The 19,928-nt window shown below is 39.6% G+C and overlaps 1 protein-coding gene across 1 annotated transcript in view; it reads left to right on the top strand.

Moving 5' to 3' along the window:
- Window positions 1-6,544: 6,544 nt before the first annotated feature.
- Window positions 6,545-19,928, top strand: part of LOC145624983 (plasma membrane ATPase 1-like) — a 90,949-nt gene continuing 77,565 nt past the window's right edge. The window contains exon 1 of the mRNA XM_081678065.1: window positions 6,545-6,579. Coding sequence (XP_081534191.1) covers window positions 6,545-6,579 — 35 coding nt within the window. The remainder of the gene's footprint in view (window positions 6,580-19,928) is intronic.

Below are 19,928 nucleotides of genomic sequence, written 5' to 3'. Positions count from 1 at the left end.
TTACAAATAAAAACTTGTATAAGTTTATCCAACACATACAACAACTCTAATAATATTACATTATTCCACCTAATAGTTATGCATTCAATAAATATCTAGATCTAAAGTATTACGCCCATTGTTCTCGAACCACATTCAACTCGCTAACATCATAAGGGGTTTTTCTTGGACAAAAATCCTTCAAAAAAAACAAATGAATGAGGTTACAACTCTATCTTTCTCATCTTTCATGTGTTGACTCTAGTCATTTCAACATTGCCTAAGAGACTTCTATCTTTCCCATCTTTCATGTGTTAGTCCAAATTATAAAAATGAACTCATAACATCCATAATTAACTTATATTTTGGTTTCTATGAATTGAAATCAATGAAATATGACCTTTTACTCACTTTTGGGAGCATTTAGAACCAAAAAAGGCTTCAAAATTGCCTAAGGGATTTCTATCTTTTTCATCTTTCATGTGTTGGACCAAATTATGGAAATAAAACTCATAACATCCATAATTGATTTATATTTTTGTTTCTATGAATTGAAATCAATGAAATATGACCTTTTACTCACTTTTAAGAGCATTTAAAGCCAAAAAGGCTTCAAAATTGCCTAGGGGACTTGTATTTTCCCCATTTTTATGTATTGATCCAATTTATATAAATAATAGTCATAACATCCATAATTAACTTATATTTGGTTTCTATGAATTGAATTCAATGAAATATGACATTTTACTCACTTTTAGGAGCATTTAGAGCCAAAAAGTCTATAAAATTGTCCAAGGGACTTCTATTTTTCCCATTTTTCATGTATTGGTCCAATTTATAGAAATAAAGCTCATAACATCCATAATTAACTTATATTTGGTTTCTATGAATTGAAATCAATGAAATATGACCTTTACTCATTTTGGGAGCATTTAGAGCCAAAAAGGCTTCAAAATTTCCTAAGGGACTTCTATCTTGAACGAATCTCTAAGCATATGAAGAGATAATGCATAATAAATATTAACACATTCAAGATCAACCAACAAATCAAGGATATGTTCAAGCAAAATCAAAACAACAGTTCAATTGAATTGAACTAAACGGAAATGCAGACTACAACAAATTTCCATAAAATAAAAAACTAAAAAAATCGAGTAATAATTTCAATAAAAGAAGAAGACCAGAGCAGTTAGATACTTAGATGTATGTTGTATCTTGTGTTGCTGCTTAATATTATACATTTCAACAATTATTAAGATTTTTGTTCATTCCTTTGGTCACATTGTAAATGTTGGCATATAATGCATTTATGCCTGCCTAGTGGCACAAGATAATACTATAAATCAATATACGGGAATAAGAGAGTGGAAGCAGATGTAGACATAGCTAGAAAATTCATACAGAGTCAACAATAGTTTACGCTAGCACCAAATTCAATTTTTTTTAAGCACAACTCAATTCATTCATATTAAATCAACAATAAGATACTCTGGCATCATTACAGTTTGTCATTGAAAAGTATTGAAACGCAACAAACCTGGTGATTTGTTGCAGAAGTGAGTAGCTCAATAGCTGCTAAAAAGAGCTTGGGGTTGATTTCATCACGGTTGTTCACGAATAATACTTTAAATGGCAAATCTTAGTTGCATAACCTGAGGCAAAACAGTTTCATAAAGCTCAAAAAATGGAATTTTCTCATTTATTAAATGCAAATTTTTTATTACTCCCCCTATTCTCCCATTAATCATGCAAATTTATTTCAGACTCCTAAAATTTTCAAAAAATATAAATTTATTTCATATAAGTTTTACAAGGTTTTGAATTGAAATTGAACAATCACATTAGTACAATTAGTTTCCACAAAAAATTAATTAAAATTGAAAATTAAAGAACAACAATTAAAATTTAAAATTAAACAAGAACAATTTTTCACCTAGCCGCCAAAACTAAACCCAAACCTACCAGAAATAATAATAATAATAATAGTCAGCAATTTTCTATAGTGTTCTTATTAGTCTCAACAAACAAAGGTATGGAGCACATCTGATAAAATGCATAAAAAGAAGATCAAAACAAAATAGGAATTTCCTATTAAAAGCTGTAATCAAGCCGATTATTTGGTCACTAGTTTAAGGTATGAAATTTTAAAGGCCTTGTGGATACTCCAGCCGACATGGAAATATCAGGGTATCTTAGTGGAATATCAATACATAATCAATAATGATGATCGTAGATCAGTCAATGGTGCTTGTAGCCACAGAGTGAGAAGAATACATTCAAATACAAAGAAAAAAAAATGTACAATGGAACATCAAGATATGAAGCAGATAGAAAAGCAAGAAGCTAACCTCCATTGAGCCAAAGAGTGAGTGGCTTATGGTCATGATCCTTCCCAGCTTCAACAAAGTAGTAAAATAAGCTCCCACCAGTCTTATTATCCAAATTAATGTAGCCAGCAAACTGTCTTAATCAAACTTTTTGTTAACCAAGCAATCCTATCACAAGATCCTTGGGAGGATACCCATTTAAACAACCAATCCCTACAAAAATTATCGGCATCAGCAACCAATGGATGCAAGCCTTGCTAGTCATTTTCAATCTATACTTCATAAAATATTCCCTTACTAAATTTATTTTATTTACATAGCAGCATGTGAATGGTGGGGTTATTAAATACCAATATTAAAGTTGTGTTTGTATCCTTTTAGTTGGCTATCCTTTAAATAAAAATGAAAGCTATTAGCTCTTTTCATTTTCTCTCCAAAAAAACCTTTTTGTAGTTTTGTGTAACTGGGTTTTTGGGATTTGGAAACATGAAATTTGGAAATAAGTTGATAGCAATCATAGAAGTCACTCTCCAATATTGCCTATATTGAAGCCATACCCATTATTAATTGTCCAGTATCCAGCATGAAATTACTTTCTCGTTAATTAGTTGTAGTTCTTAGAATCTTCATGTGGTTTGATACTTATCATGGGTGAAAAGATCATGTGTACTGGTAGAATAAAGTAACTTGATTTTATATATAGGTATTGTTTCGGGGTTTTTTGTGTCCCTCGGGAGAGTTACAGCTCAAGACTGGATTCAGTAAGGACGCCTATACCTGCAAAAAAAAAGGAGCATCGAATGGTCGTTGGTCCGCCTCCGAAGATTAAGATAGTATGGATTCGGAGTAAAACGTGCAAGAATTAAGTTATCTACTCGGATTCCAAGCTTAGGTGCTGTTTGTTTGTTGAGAGTGACAACTCAGTAATGATTGGAACGTCCCCCAATAAATGGGGGGAATGTCCCTATTTATAGGGACCTTGGGAACTGTGCCCTCTCCTAGGGTTTGATGACCTAGGGATTAGGGCAGCGCCGTTTTGCGGCGCCCTTGAAGTTTGGGCCTTGAAGGCCGCCATTTCAAAGGAGGGATATATGAGTGACACGTGTCACGCATCATGAGGCGTCCATTTGTCACGTGGCATGCTATGTGGCATCATCATGGGACGCCTCCCAAGGCGACACATGTCGCTTTCTCATTGGTCCAGTTTGGGATGTCAAATACCCCATATCATTTGCCCCTCACATGTGTCACGTGGCATGCTATGTGGCGCCTGTGACAGGTGTCGGCCTTTGATTGGCCAAGAAATTACTTTTCCTGTTCACCTAAATCTAGGGTTTTACCTTGGATCATTTACCCCCTCTATAAATAGAAGGGTTGACTCCCCTTGGATTCACACTTGTGTGAATCTTTGGGAGAATCTTTGAATTTTTGACATTTGAACTCTTGACTAGTTACTTGCAAGCATCCGACAACCGCCAACCAGTCCGTCTGTAAACAGACATCAAAGCTTTTTCAGCCATCTCCTATTACTTTTTAAAGGTAACCGCCTGCTTTTTTCTCTTTCTCTTTTTTATACTTTTTTCTTGCTTTGTTTTTTAAAATGGTTTCCCAAACGCACACGACACGGCCTAGGGTAGTTATCAGCTGGTCACCGTGGACGGCTGAGTCTAGAACTAGTGGTGTCGAATGCTTTTTCATGGGCCCTTCTTTGCGAACATCCTTTAATCCGACCGTTTCTGTGTCTATGCAGGACACCATGGCAAGAACCAAGAGAACGACAAGACAATATAATTTGGATGGTTCTTTCTACCATCCGGACGGGTCCACTATATATTCATACGGCTCCATTAGGGCGCATGTCAGTCAGCTTCGAGATCATCCTCCAAGCCCTTCTTCTTACCCTCTCCAACTTCTTCTTATTACCATTCCCCAACCTCCAACGACATTCCTAACGACACAATATTGTGGGAGGCTGAGAATCAATCGGCACATGGGCCTTCTAGACAGGCACCGGAGGAGAGACTGAGGGAGGACCCTACTGCACTAATCGGCAGTCCCTCAGCTCTGGCGAGAGCTCTAATGACGACTCGGCCTCATCATCTTCTGTTAGTGCCTCCATTGACTCGGAGGAGGCACGAGCTAAGATAACCACGACAAGGGAGTCCTTGTCAGTAGAAAAAGGCGAGGGCTGGGCCAAGCCGCATGCTACTCACCGCCGGGAGCGTGCTCCCTATTATCAACATGTTCCCGAGGGCAGGCGGGACATAATGAAGGCTGACCTGCCCAAGTTTATATCTAAGCATGTCATGGGACATGGCTTCCTTTTCTCCGTGCTGGATCTTGTAAATACAGTCACTTGACCCTAAATGGCTAACTACCATGATGAGAGTTTTGGTTGCTATGAGGCAACCATTCAGGCGGGTCTAGGCTTCCCTCTCCATCCGGCAGTGGAGAGAATTCTTGATGGATACCAACTGGGTATCTGGCAACTAGTCCCGAACTTCTGGAAAAATTTAATCGGGTACGTTGCCGCATGTGAAATGCTGGAGGTGGATTCCAGCCCAGCTTTGAGGCGTTCTCCCACATGCACTATCTAAACCGAGCACCGAAAGTAGGCGGCGAAGGCTGGTACACCTTGACCACCTACAAGGGGTACATGATGGAAATTGGCAAGGAGTCCAAATGGAAGGACTAGAGGACAAATTTTTATATTGTCCACTCCTCTAACCGCCTGCTGAACCAAAAATATAATAGGTGGAATAAGGATCCCCCCTCCTGGCTGGAAAGAAAGCCCTGCCGCCTCTCCCTAGGCGAGCCTAGGAGGAGATTTTCGATAAGGGTCTGTTCAAGTTGTCCGTCCGGACAAATAAGCACACGGGGGGGGGGGGGGGGGAAGGAAGTCATCCCCAGAGTAACATTCCTTGTTACGAGTGGCTCTCGAACGGGGTGTACTTGGCCGCCTGCGACCTGAGTACAGAGATGCCGAGAGGTAGTCGGTCGCTTGATATTTTTAATGCTTTAGTTATTTTAAATAAATGCTTGCAGATTTCTAACACTTGTTTCTTTGTGCAGACAAAGCTTTGGAGAAGCTCTCGGCCTCCAAGAAGCCGGTTGTAGCCTCTGCAGCTATGTACCGTTTGAACGTTCTCAAACGGACGAACGAAGAACAAAAAAAAGGCGGAACCCCCAAGGTAAAAGCTTATAACACTTGTCTTTTTTAAACAAGGTTTTATCTCATTCTGCATGGTTTCTGACTATTCTTTATTTGTGCAGGGTGGTTCCACCAAGCCTTCTCCCTCCAAACCATCCGACCCTAAGGTGCAGAAACTTAAGGTTGAAGATGTGGGCGCTTTTAGCAAGAATAGAAAGCACGTTGCCCACAAGCCAAAGATGGGAGGTGACGACTCCCATCTCGAAGCTGATAGGGAGATCAGCAAGCCGGATGCCCAAAGGGTATCGAAGAGTGGCAAGCCACTCAACTCTGCTACCGGTTCAGCTGGAGACGGGAAGAAGCCTGTCACGGGGGATGAGGAGCAGCCGGAGGGTAAGGCTACTTCCCCTTAATGTTTTTTTCATAGATGTAGATCATTCGGGCTGCTCTTAATGTATGTTATATTGATCTTCGCAGCTCCTGCTCAGAGGCCGATAGTTGATCAAATGGTCAAAGAGATGTTGTGGGCGCTTGACCCTGAGGACAAGGCGTCTGTCCGAGGGGTCGGCACCCTCAACTTGGACGACATCTTGGGGATCCTCTACGAGGCAAGAACTTAAAAAATTTTTTTACAAGTTATACTTATATACGCCTTATGCTAACCATTCGCCCCTTTGACTAAATGCAGGTCATGCTGTGCGTGCAAGGGCTTAAAAAGCCAATCCTAGAGAAGTTAAAACAGGTAACGACTACTAATGCCCGGGCCGCCTCCGCTTTAGACAGAGCTCAATTTGAAATTGCTCTGAATGAGTTATTGACACTTGATATGATGTATTCCCAGGCGGATGCCAACCTGCAGGTAAAGCGGAACTTGGAGGCATCTCGGACAAGGATCAATGAGCTTAATGCTGAAATCAAGAGCCTTAACGAGAAACTAAAGCCCTTGGATGAGGCCAAGCAGGATGCTTAGAGGGCTAAGCAGCTGGTGGGCCGCCTGGAGGAGCGCTTGGCCAACCAGGAGAGGCGGCTCCAAGCCAAGTACAAGGCTCGCAATGAGAAGTAGAAGGAGGCCCTTGTCAAGCAGATGATGGAAGACAATGAAGCCATCATGCGGATGGCTTGGTAAGCGGCTCAGCCGAGTGTTAACTATGATACTTAGAAGACCAAGTTTGATCAAGCTAGCAATGATTTCAATGCCCAACTCCTTCAGTAGTGTAGGGAATATTTCAAGCATTACCCCAAACTTGAACCCCACTGTGATCATACACTTAAGCATGCTGGCGTCCAAAGGGAAGGAAGCTAGAGCAAAAGAGTCGCCAATAAGTTTTAGGAACTTGTAAACCGTTCACAAGGTGAAGGTTATACCCCTTAACGATCCATGAGATCGTCAACTCCAACAGGTCTGGAACCAAAACTGGAAGTTCGGGGATGAAGGTACAAATTCAATCTAAAAGAGAAAGAACCTGCCCTACTAATAGGCCTCTACTTTATTCTTCTCGTATTCATGTGCGCTTTCTGACTAACATGCAATCATTAGGTTTACCCTAAACCTGTTTATCTATGTTTGTTGAATATTAATGCACAAATAAAACTATTATTGGCGATCACTTGAATTATAATCACATTAACCTTAAACAAGATTGTTAATTATCTTATTAAGCGTGATTACAAGTACAAATTCCCTTTAAACATGCATAAAAGGCGTGATCAAGCAACAACAATAAATATCAAGCAACATAATATTAATAATCATCATAGTAATAATAATCATGTTAAAGCATAATAATAGCAAGATCCTAGGCATGATACTAACAAGGATAATAACAAACCCTTGCATGTCACTAAGCAATAAAAATCAAGGCTTTAGCCCTAACATGATACTAATATGATATTAGGAAATTAAAAAGGAAGCATCATAAAAATCATAATTGACATTATATTCTTTACCCTAAACATGATACTAGGAAGCAATAAAACATCCTAACATGATACCAAGAATCAAAATAACAACCTAAACATGATTTCTATATCATAATATCAATAAAATAATTAAAGTACTTACTTGGATGCCTCGTATCTCTTTCAAATAACAAAATACACACGTTAATAACTTCAAGGAAAATATAAATCAAACAATTAAATTAAATAAATGAAATAATGATTTGGGACAAAATCCTCAGAAATATCAAACCTTTCACGTCTAGGGCGAAGGCCACTTCGAACTTGGCTAGGTGTGTCTAGTGCTAATGTATGAGGAATTTTGTTTTTAAAAGGGTTGGCTTAGAAAGAGAGAGAGAGAATCAAGGAATTCTTGATGAGAGTTGATGATTTAAAAAAGGGGAGACATGACCTCTATTTATAGAGAAAAAACAGGGTCAAAGAATAAGAAAAGAATCCAAATTCGAATCAAAATAAAACTCAATGGACAGCTGTTTTTGCGGATTTTGTTTTTATCCTATCTTTTGAATCTGAAGTCCAAATAAGGCATATAATATGTCGTTGGAAATCTCTTGAAGTCTACATTCCAACCCAATTAAAATCAGATTAAAATATTTTTTATATTAAAAGACATGGCTGAAATAGTGGGACGATGTCAGGTTTGGATAGAGTTTCATATCCCATTCATATCTTTTTCGTTATAACTCGGATTTAATATTATAATATATCATTGGATAGATAATTTCAAGATCTATCCAACCATATAAAATTTGGATAAATATTATGAAGCAAAAAATTAATATCTGACTGTCATTGAATATCTTTAAATTCGAATAGAATTAGGATTTAAGAAAAAGGAAAGTTTTTATTTAACTCAAATTCTTTAATCTTATCTTTTCAAAAAGGATAATTAAGATTTTTTATAAACTTATAGAAGCTTCTTTTTTTTTGAAACCAACTTATAGAAGCTTCTAATTAATCCTAATTAGTTTAGTAATAGGATTAGACCTTTGGACCCTCCACATGATCATTGGGCCGTAGGTAAAATCCGGTTTGAGCCCAGTTTAGTATTTTGGTCATAACTTCCTCATTATTCATCGAATTTGAGCTTGTAATATATCGTTGGAAAGGTCTTTTCAAGCTTCATACAACTACACCATTATTGGACCCATAGCATAGACCAAATTAAACTGGAATGCACGTTTTTCAAAAATAGGGTAAGAAAAGAAATATTTTCAAAAACAGAAAGAAGTGATATTTTAATAAAATATCCTCATCGCTAGACTTTTCACACTTTCGATTTGTTCGATAATCAATGACATGAAAGGTATTCATCACTGGGTTTGGTTTTAGGGAGACACATTTGGGTGTCTACAGAAGCCCCCACTTTGACTGAGTTTGGAGAAACGCAAGTTTCGAAAACAAAAGTAAAAGTAGCGATAGGTACAGAGAATGATTTAGAACGTTCAGCAATCCAAAATCATTCTTGTAACGCCGATACCTGTTAAATAGCGTTAATTAAAACATATAAGAGACTTAAGAAACGCGTTTCTTGCACCGTCGAGCACACGTCTCTAGGAGTAACCGATTTGTTGCATTTGCCGTTGTGACAACCTTCCACAAGCTAGGGAACACCATCTTGCTATTTTGATGTTCACTCGTCTTTTAACAATGAAAATTTTCTGGATATGTTCACTCTTCTCTGAACAAAGAGCTTCTTTTTTTTGTTTGACGATCTTTCTCAAGCTAGGGGATATCGCCTTAAGACTACTACGCCTGTAACTGTCTCCAATTCTGCTGTGATAGTCTTCTGCAAGCTAGAGAACCCTATCGAAGATTGCTTCGCCTGAAACAATCTTCTAGCGCTTTGTGACCATCTTTCGCAAGCCAGGGAATATGATCAAAGATAGCTTCGCATGAAGCCATCGTCAGTTGTTGCGATAATATTCCGAAGAAAATTATCGAAAGACCACTACTTGTTGATCCCTAATGTTGCTTGAATTTTGTTGCCAATGTTTTGGGTTATGACAATCCTCTTTTCTTTAGGAATAGTTGCCAACACAACTCTTGTATGATGTATGACAATGCGATTTAGGGAAAGTTTTCAATGCTTCGTAACAATCCATCCTTGGAAATGTTGCCACGATGAAGCGACAATCCGTATCTTAGAAAATTTTCCAAAATCTATTATTGCCAATGCTTCGTAACAATCTGTCATAAGAACTTTGCTACGATCGACAATCCACATCTTGGAATATAACTCTTGAACGCAACCCACCTTGGAAATTTGCCAACGCTATGCGACAATCCTTTTTGGAAAATATTGCCACTATTGACAATCCGCGTCTTGGAACATTTGCAAAAAGAGTCGACCTACAATCCACTTTGGGAAAATTTGCCACTTACTGAAATGAATGACAATCCACGTTGAAGAACCTTTGCCAAAATTTATGATAAGTAGAGACCTACGACAATCCTTTGGGAAATTTTGCCATAGGTAACCATGTGTATGACAATCCAATCTCGGAAAACTTGCCAGAGATGACAATCCGAACTTGGAAAAATTTTCCAAACAAAGAAGGAGTACGACAATCCACGCTTGGAAACTTTGCCAGAGATGACAATCCAATTTTGGAAAAATTATCGCATAAGTGCTTGCTTTTAAACCGATGCGTTAGTGCTTTAATGAGCCAATGCTTAGGCGTTTAAGCTAAGTAAGAAGATCATCGTCTGGTCAATTACTTAATGCGATTGTAATGGAGCCGACTACTAAATCATGTCAAATTGCTTAGAGGGGCTAACTGGCGTACCAAGGAACCCGGAAATTTCTGCACTAGGTTCGCATAATCTAATACGAGGGCCACGCATTATGTCGCCGCATCAGCGCTCGCTGGAACTATCTGGCGCCACGCTTTTCTTCTATCGACGCGCATTATGTTCCCTATTTTGCCCTTGCTGTTGCTGTTCGTTGCTCGGTTTCGCTTCGAACTTTGAACTTGGTCATTTCCTTTTAACCAAATCTGCTCAAATTTTTTGTAAATTAAAGCTCTTTATCTCTGATTTACTGATCCACGTAATTTTGCTCAAACTCCTCTTATCTTGGAGGAATCTCATGTGGTCATATTCGCGATTTTTTAAAAAAATTCAAGAATATTCTTACTCGTTTCCTCTTTGGAATGTACCTGCACATATATTTTGGACTATAGAACTTTGCTCATCTTTCTTTAGGGTTGACCTAAGACTTAGTGTTACTTGACTCATTGACTTAACATGACTCAAGGTATGACGACTCACTTCATGTGACTCGTTTGTGTGTAGACTTAAGTCGACATGACTCAATGTGTACATGACTCGTGTGTGCATTATAATGTGATTGGCGACTCGAAAGTGCAAAAAAGCAAAAATTTTCTATCATTTATGTGGAGGGTACCGAATTTCTAACAAAAAAGGACACAAAAAAGAATCAAAGTGTTTGAGGGTGCATGTTGAATGAGCTTGGTCAAATGTCATTTGCTACTATCTCTCAAGGTGGAAGGATTAATTCATCCTAGGCTATCTTCGATGAAATTGCAATGATGATTGTTGATGATATGACAAGGCATGCTTCAGCGTTGTGTTATGATTTCATGATAAAGGGTACCTCAGGGAAGGACTATTTGGTCATGTATCTGTGATGTGTGTGAAAGTGATACTAAATTTAGGCCCCAAGGGCTAAGTGTGGGAAAATATATTGAAAAGAGTGAAATGGTGGTGACTCTTAGGCTGGGTAAGCTAAAAATGTAAGGATCAAGCCCCCAAGTCTAGCTCTACATGAATAGGGAAGAGCATTGGAGATCCCTTGATATGATCGATTATGAACGTAAATATGAATGCATTTTTATTACGGCCGCACCTCGATGTGAGGTTGCCTATGTATCCGTTAGGAATCAGGCCGAACGTAGCTTTAGCCGAACCTCGCACAAGTGTGTGTATACCTCAAAGAGGTCTTTTTTAAGGGTTGCAACGTGGTTAGACTAAAGGTTGAAGAAGAAGGGGATAAAGGCTCAAGACCCTAGATAAGCCCCCAAGGTGTGCAACCTTGCTTTGAATCTTTGTATTCTTTAGTTTTCTGACTTTTGAGCTCTTTCTCTCTCTCTTTTTTTTTTCTTTTGCATTTTTTTTATATTTTTATAAGTGTGGGCAATCCCTATAATGAGGTCTATCACTCACTTAGCATTCATGTTTCACAGGCACGGTACCGAGCACTTGATAAGAGACGCAATATGAGACATGTTCATATCAAAGACCTGTTCATGTCAAAGACATTGGAACACTTGCCCTTTTGTACACTTTATTATTTCTATTTTGCTATTTTAATCTTTCGAATCACTCAAGTTTTTGGTCTTTGAAAATTGCATAAGTTACACACCATCCCATCCCAAGGTTAGGTAGATGTGGGTTGAAGAAAGAAAGGTCAATCGTTAGATGAGGCTCAAAGTGGTTTATCAAGAAAGGATTGCATATTTGAAGGGTAAAAGATGATATATATGATATGGCTACAAGAGGTGCCTCAAATCATTGATATACTTTGTGCTCAGTTCGACATGGTTTTTTTTTTTTTTTTTTTTTTGTAATGCAATGATTATATGTAAGAAAATAAATGATCGTTTTATTATAGGAAATAAAAGAATGATCCTACAAAATAAATCTAGGATAAATAAAAAAGGGTGCCTATGCTAGACTTATTGGGGAACGGATGGTGGCGAATTTTAGTGGTTCTGGGTTCGTGGGTTTGTGAGTTGTGGGTGTTGGTGGGTTGTAGTTGGTTCGGTGTTTAGGGGTAGGTTGTAGTGGGTTTGGTGTTTGCTGTGGGTTGTAGTAGGTTCGGTGTTTAGGGCTGTGGGTGGTGGTGGATTATGGGTGGTGGTGGGTTCGACCTTTGATGGTTTCGTGGTGTTAAATGGTGGTGTTGGGTGGTTCCGTGGTGCTTGATGGTGGTGTTGGGTAGTGTCGTGATGCTAGGTGGTGGTGCTAGGTGGATAGGTGGTGGAGGTGGTGGTGGTTCGGTGAATTCCAGTTTCTGGGTTGTTAACTTTGATTTTTTTTTAAAAGTAGGATTAACACACTTAAGTGTATGCCCTTATTTTTCATTAATCATGGTTTCAATGTTTTGCCTAGGAGTCCGCAAACTACAAGTTTGTTGCGACTAAAAAGTAACGGAGGGAGTATATGAGTTTAAGAGTATTTGCTAATGCAATGCTCTATTGAACTCCTACTCAAGCAAGGAATTCTCATGCCATGCTTTGGCTATTTATAAGGAAGGATAGCTTGTGAATTCCACTCATCTTTCAATGTGGGACTTTTCACAAAAAAATCCCACCTAGGAAGATTGATGAATTCAACCCTTAGTTAAATAAACCAAGGAACAAGTAACAAGTGTCACATGGTTAGGTAAGGACCACTTTCCCATTTAGTCCCCAAGGCATTTCACATGCAATGTGAACTTACCATGTGTCACCCAACCTTGAGCCCCAAGTTGTGTTCGGTTGGGCCATTTTATTTTGGCCCGTGTCCATGACCTATCGCCCCGGGTCCACGACCCTTGCCACATGTGTCGCCACAGTGGCGCGCTGCCCCTATGGTGAGCTGCCACGTGGCACGCTGCCTACGTGGCATGCTGCCACTAGGTGGCTGCCAACGTGGCTGCTACGTGTGCTGCCACATGACGTTTTGCCATGTGTGATTCCATGTGGCACGCTCATATTGGGCGCGCTTTCCTAGCCTTTCGAGTGGCTAAGATTTTACTTGTTACTTTAAGCATTTTCCCATCTCGCCAAATCCTAAATTTTGGCTCGACATTTGAGATTCTTCGACACTCGGTTTCGATGCTCCAAGCTCGAATTACCGACGTCTAAATATTTAATACTCGGGTGACGAATCAATTTCTTCTGAATTAATTCGTCGAGTCGGTTCGTTTACTGTTTAGGGTGTGATCCGAAGGGTTCAGCCAAGATTAAGCTGTAATATTAATTATGCATTAATATTAATGATCGCAAGCGGCCTCCACTGAGTCATTCCGATCACTTGACCTTACTGAATATATTAGCTTTTTAATAATTCTGAACCCACTAACAGATTAGTACACTTGTTCGAAGGACACCATTCCTTTCAGCGACATCGTCTCGTCGCTTCTTTATATAGGGGATGATTCGACACTCTAACGCCGGTAAGTTAGTAAGCGCACTAACTACCGTATTCACTCCCATTTAATAAGTTCCTGTTCTTGATGGTTCGGCGCGCCTGTCAACTCGTGAGCTAACGCCTATAGTAATTCTCTACCTTTTAGTTCCGAGAGGTAGATCTTGCAAAGCTTGGGCTGAAGTGAAATTTTACGCAACACCTACGCCGTACGATACGCCATTTGCATTTTTACGTTGCACGAAAACGCCTTCCTTTTTTCTTCGGACGTGAAAAAAGAAGAAAACCCGGATATTTGTAACGTTTGTTCAGTAAAATGACAAACCTGTCTATGGGTGCTTTTACGTAAAGCACCACCACGGAACGTCTTAAGGCACTCTTACGAAAAACGTTCAAAACGAATGCTTGGGGAAGGCACAAAGCACGGTGTGCATGCAAGCATGATGCAAAAAACTAACAAAGAAGAAAACAAACTACAATATGCAAAGCAATTTAAAAAGATTTTGATAATTTGCGCGCCATTACGTATGATAACGCACAAAAACCGTTAAAAAATGATCAAACGGATCAAAATCAAGATTCCGGTCATTTTAGTGACCGGTATCCGCGCGCAACTCAGTGCGTCACGCTGGCCAGACACGCGCATCTTTCTGAGTTGCGCTGGTCTGTCACGCGCAATTGATTCAGTTGCGCGCGACACTTGTTCAGCAAAAAGAAAATCGCAAAACGCGAGTTTTCATTTCACTTTCTCTCTTCTTTCTTCATCTATTTCCGCCTCTTTTTCTCTCTAAAGAGCTCGTTTTCATTTAATTTTCGAAGCTAAAGGAAGCAAATTTCGTCCTTAATTCATATTTGCCATAATCCAATATAAGTTTTTGTTATTTTTCGTTTGATTTTGGCTTAATTGGGACAATTTTCGAATCATTGAACCTTAAATTTTCAATTTTGGGATTTTCGATTTGGTCCAATATTCTTGAAATTATTTGTTTCATGTTGTTATGCTATGTTTAAGGAGTGTTTTGCAACAAATTTCATGAAAAATGGTTAAGTATTGAACCTTGTATGAGCATTTCTTTGTTCAAGTTCGTTCTTGCTTTTTTTCTTCGAATTTTGCTTGATTTTATTGCTTTTTCTTGCTCATTTTGGTTATAATTGCTGATTATGAAGTAGATTATAGTGATGGAACCAATATTACTCTCATAATTAATTTTTCACGAATTTTGAATTGTTGGAAAATGGCGCGAAACATAATCTTAGCTTATTCTTGCCATGTTCAAACTTCAAAATTGTTTGGTAGACGATCACCATGTTTATATTACTATTATTCGTCTAGAAGTAGTTGATTCTTTGATGTTTTTGAAATACAATCCCTTGAATACTTAGTTGAAACTGGTATAGGATGGCTTTTGTGGGTGTTAGAAGCCCCTATTTACTGAATTTAACTGCAGGTATCGTAGCCCCCAAGTATGGGTGGCATTCGATTTTTGTGTTTTGCCCTATCGGCAGCCGTTATGCTGCCGAAATGGGTCTAGAATACGTATACTAGTTTAGTTTAGGAAATAAAGTAAACTAATTAAAGAGACTTTTTCCATCATAGCATGGACTCGCCTCCATTTGTTAATGTTGAAGAGATCCTAGGTGGTCCGGATGAGGCGGTTCGCCCTCAGAAGAGGGTAACCCGTCCTCGAGAGGAGGTTTGAGAGTGACGCGTCGCAGCCGATCGACGTCGCCAGGAGGAAGTGCTTTGGGAGGCTCCTCCCAACTGGGACCCTAGGGTCTTTAAGTGGGACCTAGACCATCATGCTTTGATCAGAGGGTGGCGCGGCATTGTGAGTTTTTCGCGCGTTTGTTTCTTTCTCTTTTCCTTCATTTCTCCATAACTGTTTTTTTTTTATTTAGAGTGAGCCTAGCATGCGTTTATACGGCTCTGGTGACCTGCGAGCCCGTTTTGAGAGTTTACCCGAGGTGGCAAAGGCGATTGTAGCACTTTCCAGGATTGACTCCCAGCAGGCGGCTCTTCGGGATCTATCGAGTCAGCCTGCATCGTCAGCTTTCCTCAGTGGATTGCTAGAGTTTTGGTGGGATTCCACCAACACTTTCAACTTTCCATGGGGAGAGATGACGGTTACCCCTTTCGATTTCTCTATGATTACGGGTTTTCATTTCGGAGGCGAGCCCGTAGTTATAGAGATTGTTAAGGAGTTAGACGAGAGACGGCGCGACCTTGTGGGGGACCGTCTTGCGTCGGCCCTTCTCGTGTACGTGCAGTCTTGTCCGTACTCGGTTCTTGCCGACGAGTTTCCGTCTCACGAGCTTGATCGACAGTGTACACCTGAGCAGCTGGCTCGGATATACATTGCTCATGTTCTTTCCGTCACCATCTTGAGTGATCGAGGAGAGCGTTTCGCCAGTGGGTTACTTATTTGCCTTAGCGATTTGGGGCAAGTAGGTGACCTGAGTTAGGCGGAGGTGTCGTAAGCCCGTATGCTTACAGCTATGGGCAAGGCGATCCGGGTGATGGATCCCACGGCAACTACTGAGGTGCCTTGGATCTCCCTTATGTGGCATGGTCGTATCCTTGAGGTACGTGTCTTAAGCTTCTTTCGGTTATTTCTTCTGCTTTTTTCCTTTAGGCTTATCTTTTCTTGGTTTTAGGCTTGGGGATACTCGTACATGCCTTTCTTAGCCCCCAGGATGCTTGGGGCTGCTCGTTTTCCTATCGGCCATCGATTGGTCGCGATTAAGAAGAGACGAGCCACTTTTGCCGGAGACTTTCGCAAGAGGATCCTTTCGGCAACTCGTTCGTCGGTGAGTATTCCAACTACATCTGCATTTTTTTGTTTTATTTATTTTTCTAACAAATTTATCATGTGGTTGTGTTTTAAAGATTGATCTCCGTCCTTGGAGTTTGATCGTCGGAATCCCTGAGGTTATCCGGTCTGGCATGATTCGTTGTCGTTTCCGGGCCCTTTATCCGGGATTCTCGGTGCTCCAGAGGATAGACGCTTGATTTTTACGAGATCTTGTTCTCTTGCAGCTTTCGTCCGAGGAGCCTTTGGTTCTTGCGGATCCTCTGATCCGGATGTTACGTCCGAACTTGCTGTCTACCGAGGATCGAGCTCAGATGATCCTTGGTTATCAAGCGGAGCAGCTGGTGCTGCTGGAGGTTTCTTTTCCGGCTTTTATAGCATCTAGGCTGACTCATTTTCGGGCTTTTGTTCCGGTTAGTACTCTAACTCTCTCTTTTCTTTGTTTCTGTTTATTTTTCGGAACTTTGACCCTTTTATCGTTTTTTGTCATGTATATTTTAGCGGGTCGAGCTAGGTGGTTGGGTGCCTCCTACAACGGAGATCACGTATACCTGTAGGCGTCGCTCGAAGTGCGCCTACGTTAAAAGCATGTGTGAATATGCTTGGCACTCATAGGAAGTGGGAATTGACATAATACGATTAGGCACAAATGAAGTAGGTAGTCGCCAACAAGTTTTTAAAGAACTTGTAAACCGTTCACGAATCATAAAAAGGCAACCACGATAAGGGACAACGATAGGCAACAACGATTGACCCGTGAAGGTTACACCCCATTCATAATCCATGAGATTACTAACTCCATATGGTTTGGAACCACGAAAGGAGGATCGGGGATGATGGTACGAAGTGAGTCATGGAGTCACATTCGCCCGTATTGCTTCTACTCAATTCTTATAGTGAAAAGTTATTCCTGCGATCTCAAAGGCATACAAACAAAGATTCAATTTGATCCAATCTATTATTATGCTAAATTGGTTGAATATTAATGCAACATATAATTCTAAAATATTAGTGATCACTTGATTAAACAACAAGATTAAAAAAGATCCTAAACCGACTGTCCAAATTATCTTATTAGTCGTGATTTTCAATTACATATTCCCTTTAAACATGCAATATGGTGATCATAAGTATAATAAAATAATCATTAATATTGGAAGCAATTTAACCATAATTCCAACAATATAAAATCGTTAGAAAAATAATCGAATTAAAAGGAACATAATTCTTACTTTGATTCTGTTTGTTTGCAACTACAAAATAACAAAACGAGTTAGTAACTTCAAGGAAATAATAATAAAAAAATAATTAAATTAAATTAAATTAAGTAGAGTTGATTTGGGGCCAAACCATCAAGCAGTTCTACCTTCCACGCCTTGGCTTAAGGATAGAACCACGAGTAAAGTATGGACTCCTTGGAGTACTTGAAGAAGGAATTTTGAAAGAAGAAGGGTAGGCTAGTGTTTAGGTTAAAGCATAGAAGACAGGAAAAACTAGAGAATTAATTGATGCCCCGTACATCAGAAATGAGGGGGTATTTATAGAAAAAATGTGCTGAGGGAACACACGAAACCCTAAAATGATAAAAAAAAAAACCCTAAAAAAGTATCCCGCGACACGACAAATTGTACCGTGACACAGGAAGTCCCACCGTCAGACGGGAAACATTCCCGTGACACGGTGCAATTTTTGAGTGACGCGGGAAACATTTAGTAAACGGGGAAGAAAACGCGTTAAGGGTTTACGCGGAAAGGACACGGAAATTCCCGTGTCACGGGAAATCCCACCGTCAGACGGGAAAGATTCCCGTGACACATTAGACTTCTGTCGTGGCGCGGGAATTTTTAGTTCGCTTTTCCGTCTAAATACATTTTTAACCCTAATTTCGTTCAGCATTTTAAGTGCCGATTGATAATTTCGGGCCTTTTTCTGATTTATTATTATTTGGGCTAAAATAAGAAAATAAGCAAATAAAAAAAATAAAAGGTTTGGGCTAAAATTAAATAATAAGTTTGGGTTGAAATTAAAACTATGCATTTACCAAGCATCAAGACTAATCCATGGACTATTCAAAAATACGAATTTAATCAAATACGATTTTTTAAACACTCTCGGGATAAAATACTGAACCCGACCAATAGTGGCGGTGAAAGGTTGTTCATCATCGGACTTGGCGGTTTTCTATACTTGAAGAAAAATCCACCGATAACGCTTTCCAAGCTTGAGGAAAGCCGATTTGGCGGTTTTCTATACTTGAAGAAAAATCCACCGATAACGCTTTCCAAGCTTGAGGAAAGCCAACGACTACTGTAATTGCTGAAATTTGCAAGTGTATGATGGTTCGATTATCCCCGAACGTGGGCCGCAGATGATTTACACCTTCAAGTCGATTATCCGACCATATTAGGTGTTTTAAAATATCGACAAAATTGATTTTGACGCTTCCTAGGGGCAAAATAGTAATTATGGTACCCTCCGACCGTCAGTTAGAATTTTCCGCGTAATTTTACTGAAAAATTAACTATCCAATTTGCGGGGAAAATTGTGCAATTTTGGTCAAATTGCCAGGAATATTCACTGTCAGTTTCGAAAAGTGTGTAGGACCAAAAGAACTGAACTCCGTGCCACGGTTCTGGTTTGCCGTTAAGCGAGAGTGACTCCCGTGTCACGTGAATTTTTTGGCACAAAAAAATCCACGCGCTTCATTCCACGCGCCTGAACACCGTTACTCAATAACGGGAAATGTGGAACGGTAACGGGGTCATGCAACGGTTATCTTTGGCTTTAAATATGAGACATTGCTAATTTTTGTTCACTCACCATTTCTCTTTCTTCTCCTGCTCTTAATTCTCATCTCTACTTTTCCACCTTAACTGCTCAAATTTCTATGGCACGTTGACGGCTCACCGGGACACGGTTTATTTCCCGTCAGACGGACTGCCTTCCCGTGACACGGCGGTTCTGCGGGTTTCATTTATTTTTCTCAGAACTTTCGCTGCTATGATCGGAGCTCCGGCGACTCCTGGAATCACCGTGACACGGTATTTGAGATCCGTGACACGGTACTTGGTTACCGTGTCGTGGTGTAAGCTGACTGTGTCGCGACGGCTGCTCTGGTGTTTTCAAGTTTTTGCGAATTTTGGAGCTCGAACTTTCATCAATTTGGCTCTAAATTTTTGCTACTTTCTTCATTTTTGGTTCTCCACAAGGATCTATGTAAGTTTCCTTTGATTTTTGTCTCGAATTTGTTTCAAATAATTTCACTTAAAAACCCTTAAAAATCAATTTGGGGATTTTTTTATTTTGAGGTTTATGTTGAAATTCTTGCCATGAATTTACTTGCATATGTGTGTATGTGTGTTTGTGAGTGATTTAAGACAAAAATTGCATGATTTAGTGAATAATTGAGCAAATCACCATTTTTGGTACTACTTGTGGTAAATGGTGTTCTTTGTTGTTCATGTTGCTCTTTTGCACTTGAAATGATGATCTATTGGTTGTAGATCTTTGTTAAATATGTCATGATGTGCCGATATATTATTTTTG

This window comes from Chenopodium album, chromosome 3 (genome assembly GCF_948465745.1).
Source record: "Chenopodium album chromosome 3, dcCheAlbu1.1, whole genome shotgun sequence".
NCBI lineage: Eukaryota > Viridiplantae > Streptophyta > Magnoliopsida > Caryophyllales > Amaranthaceae > Chenopodium > Chenopodium album.
Note: the sequence above shows the minus strand (reverse complement) of the source record. Positions and strands in the feature narration are given on the sequence as shown.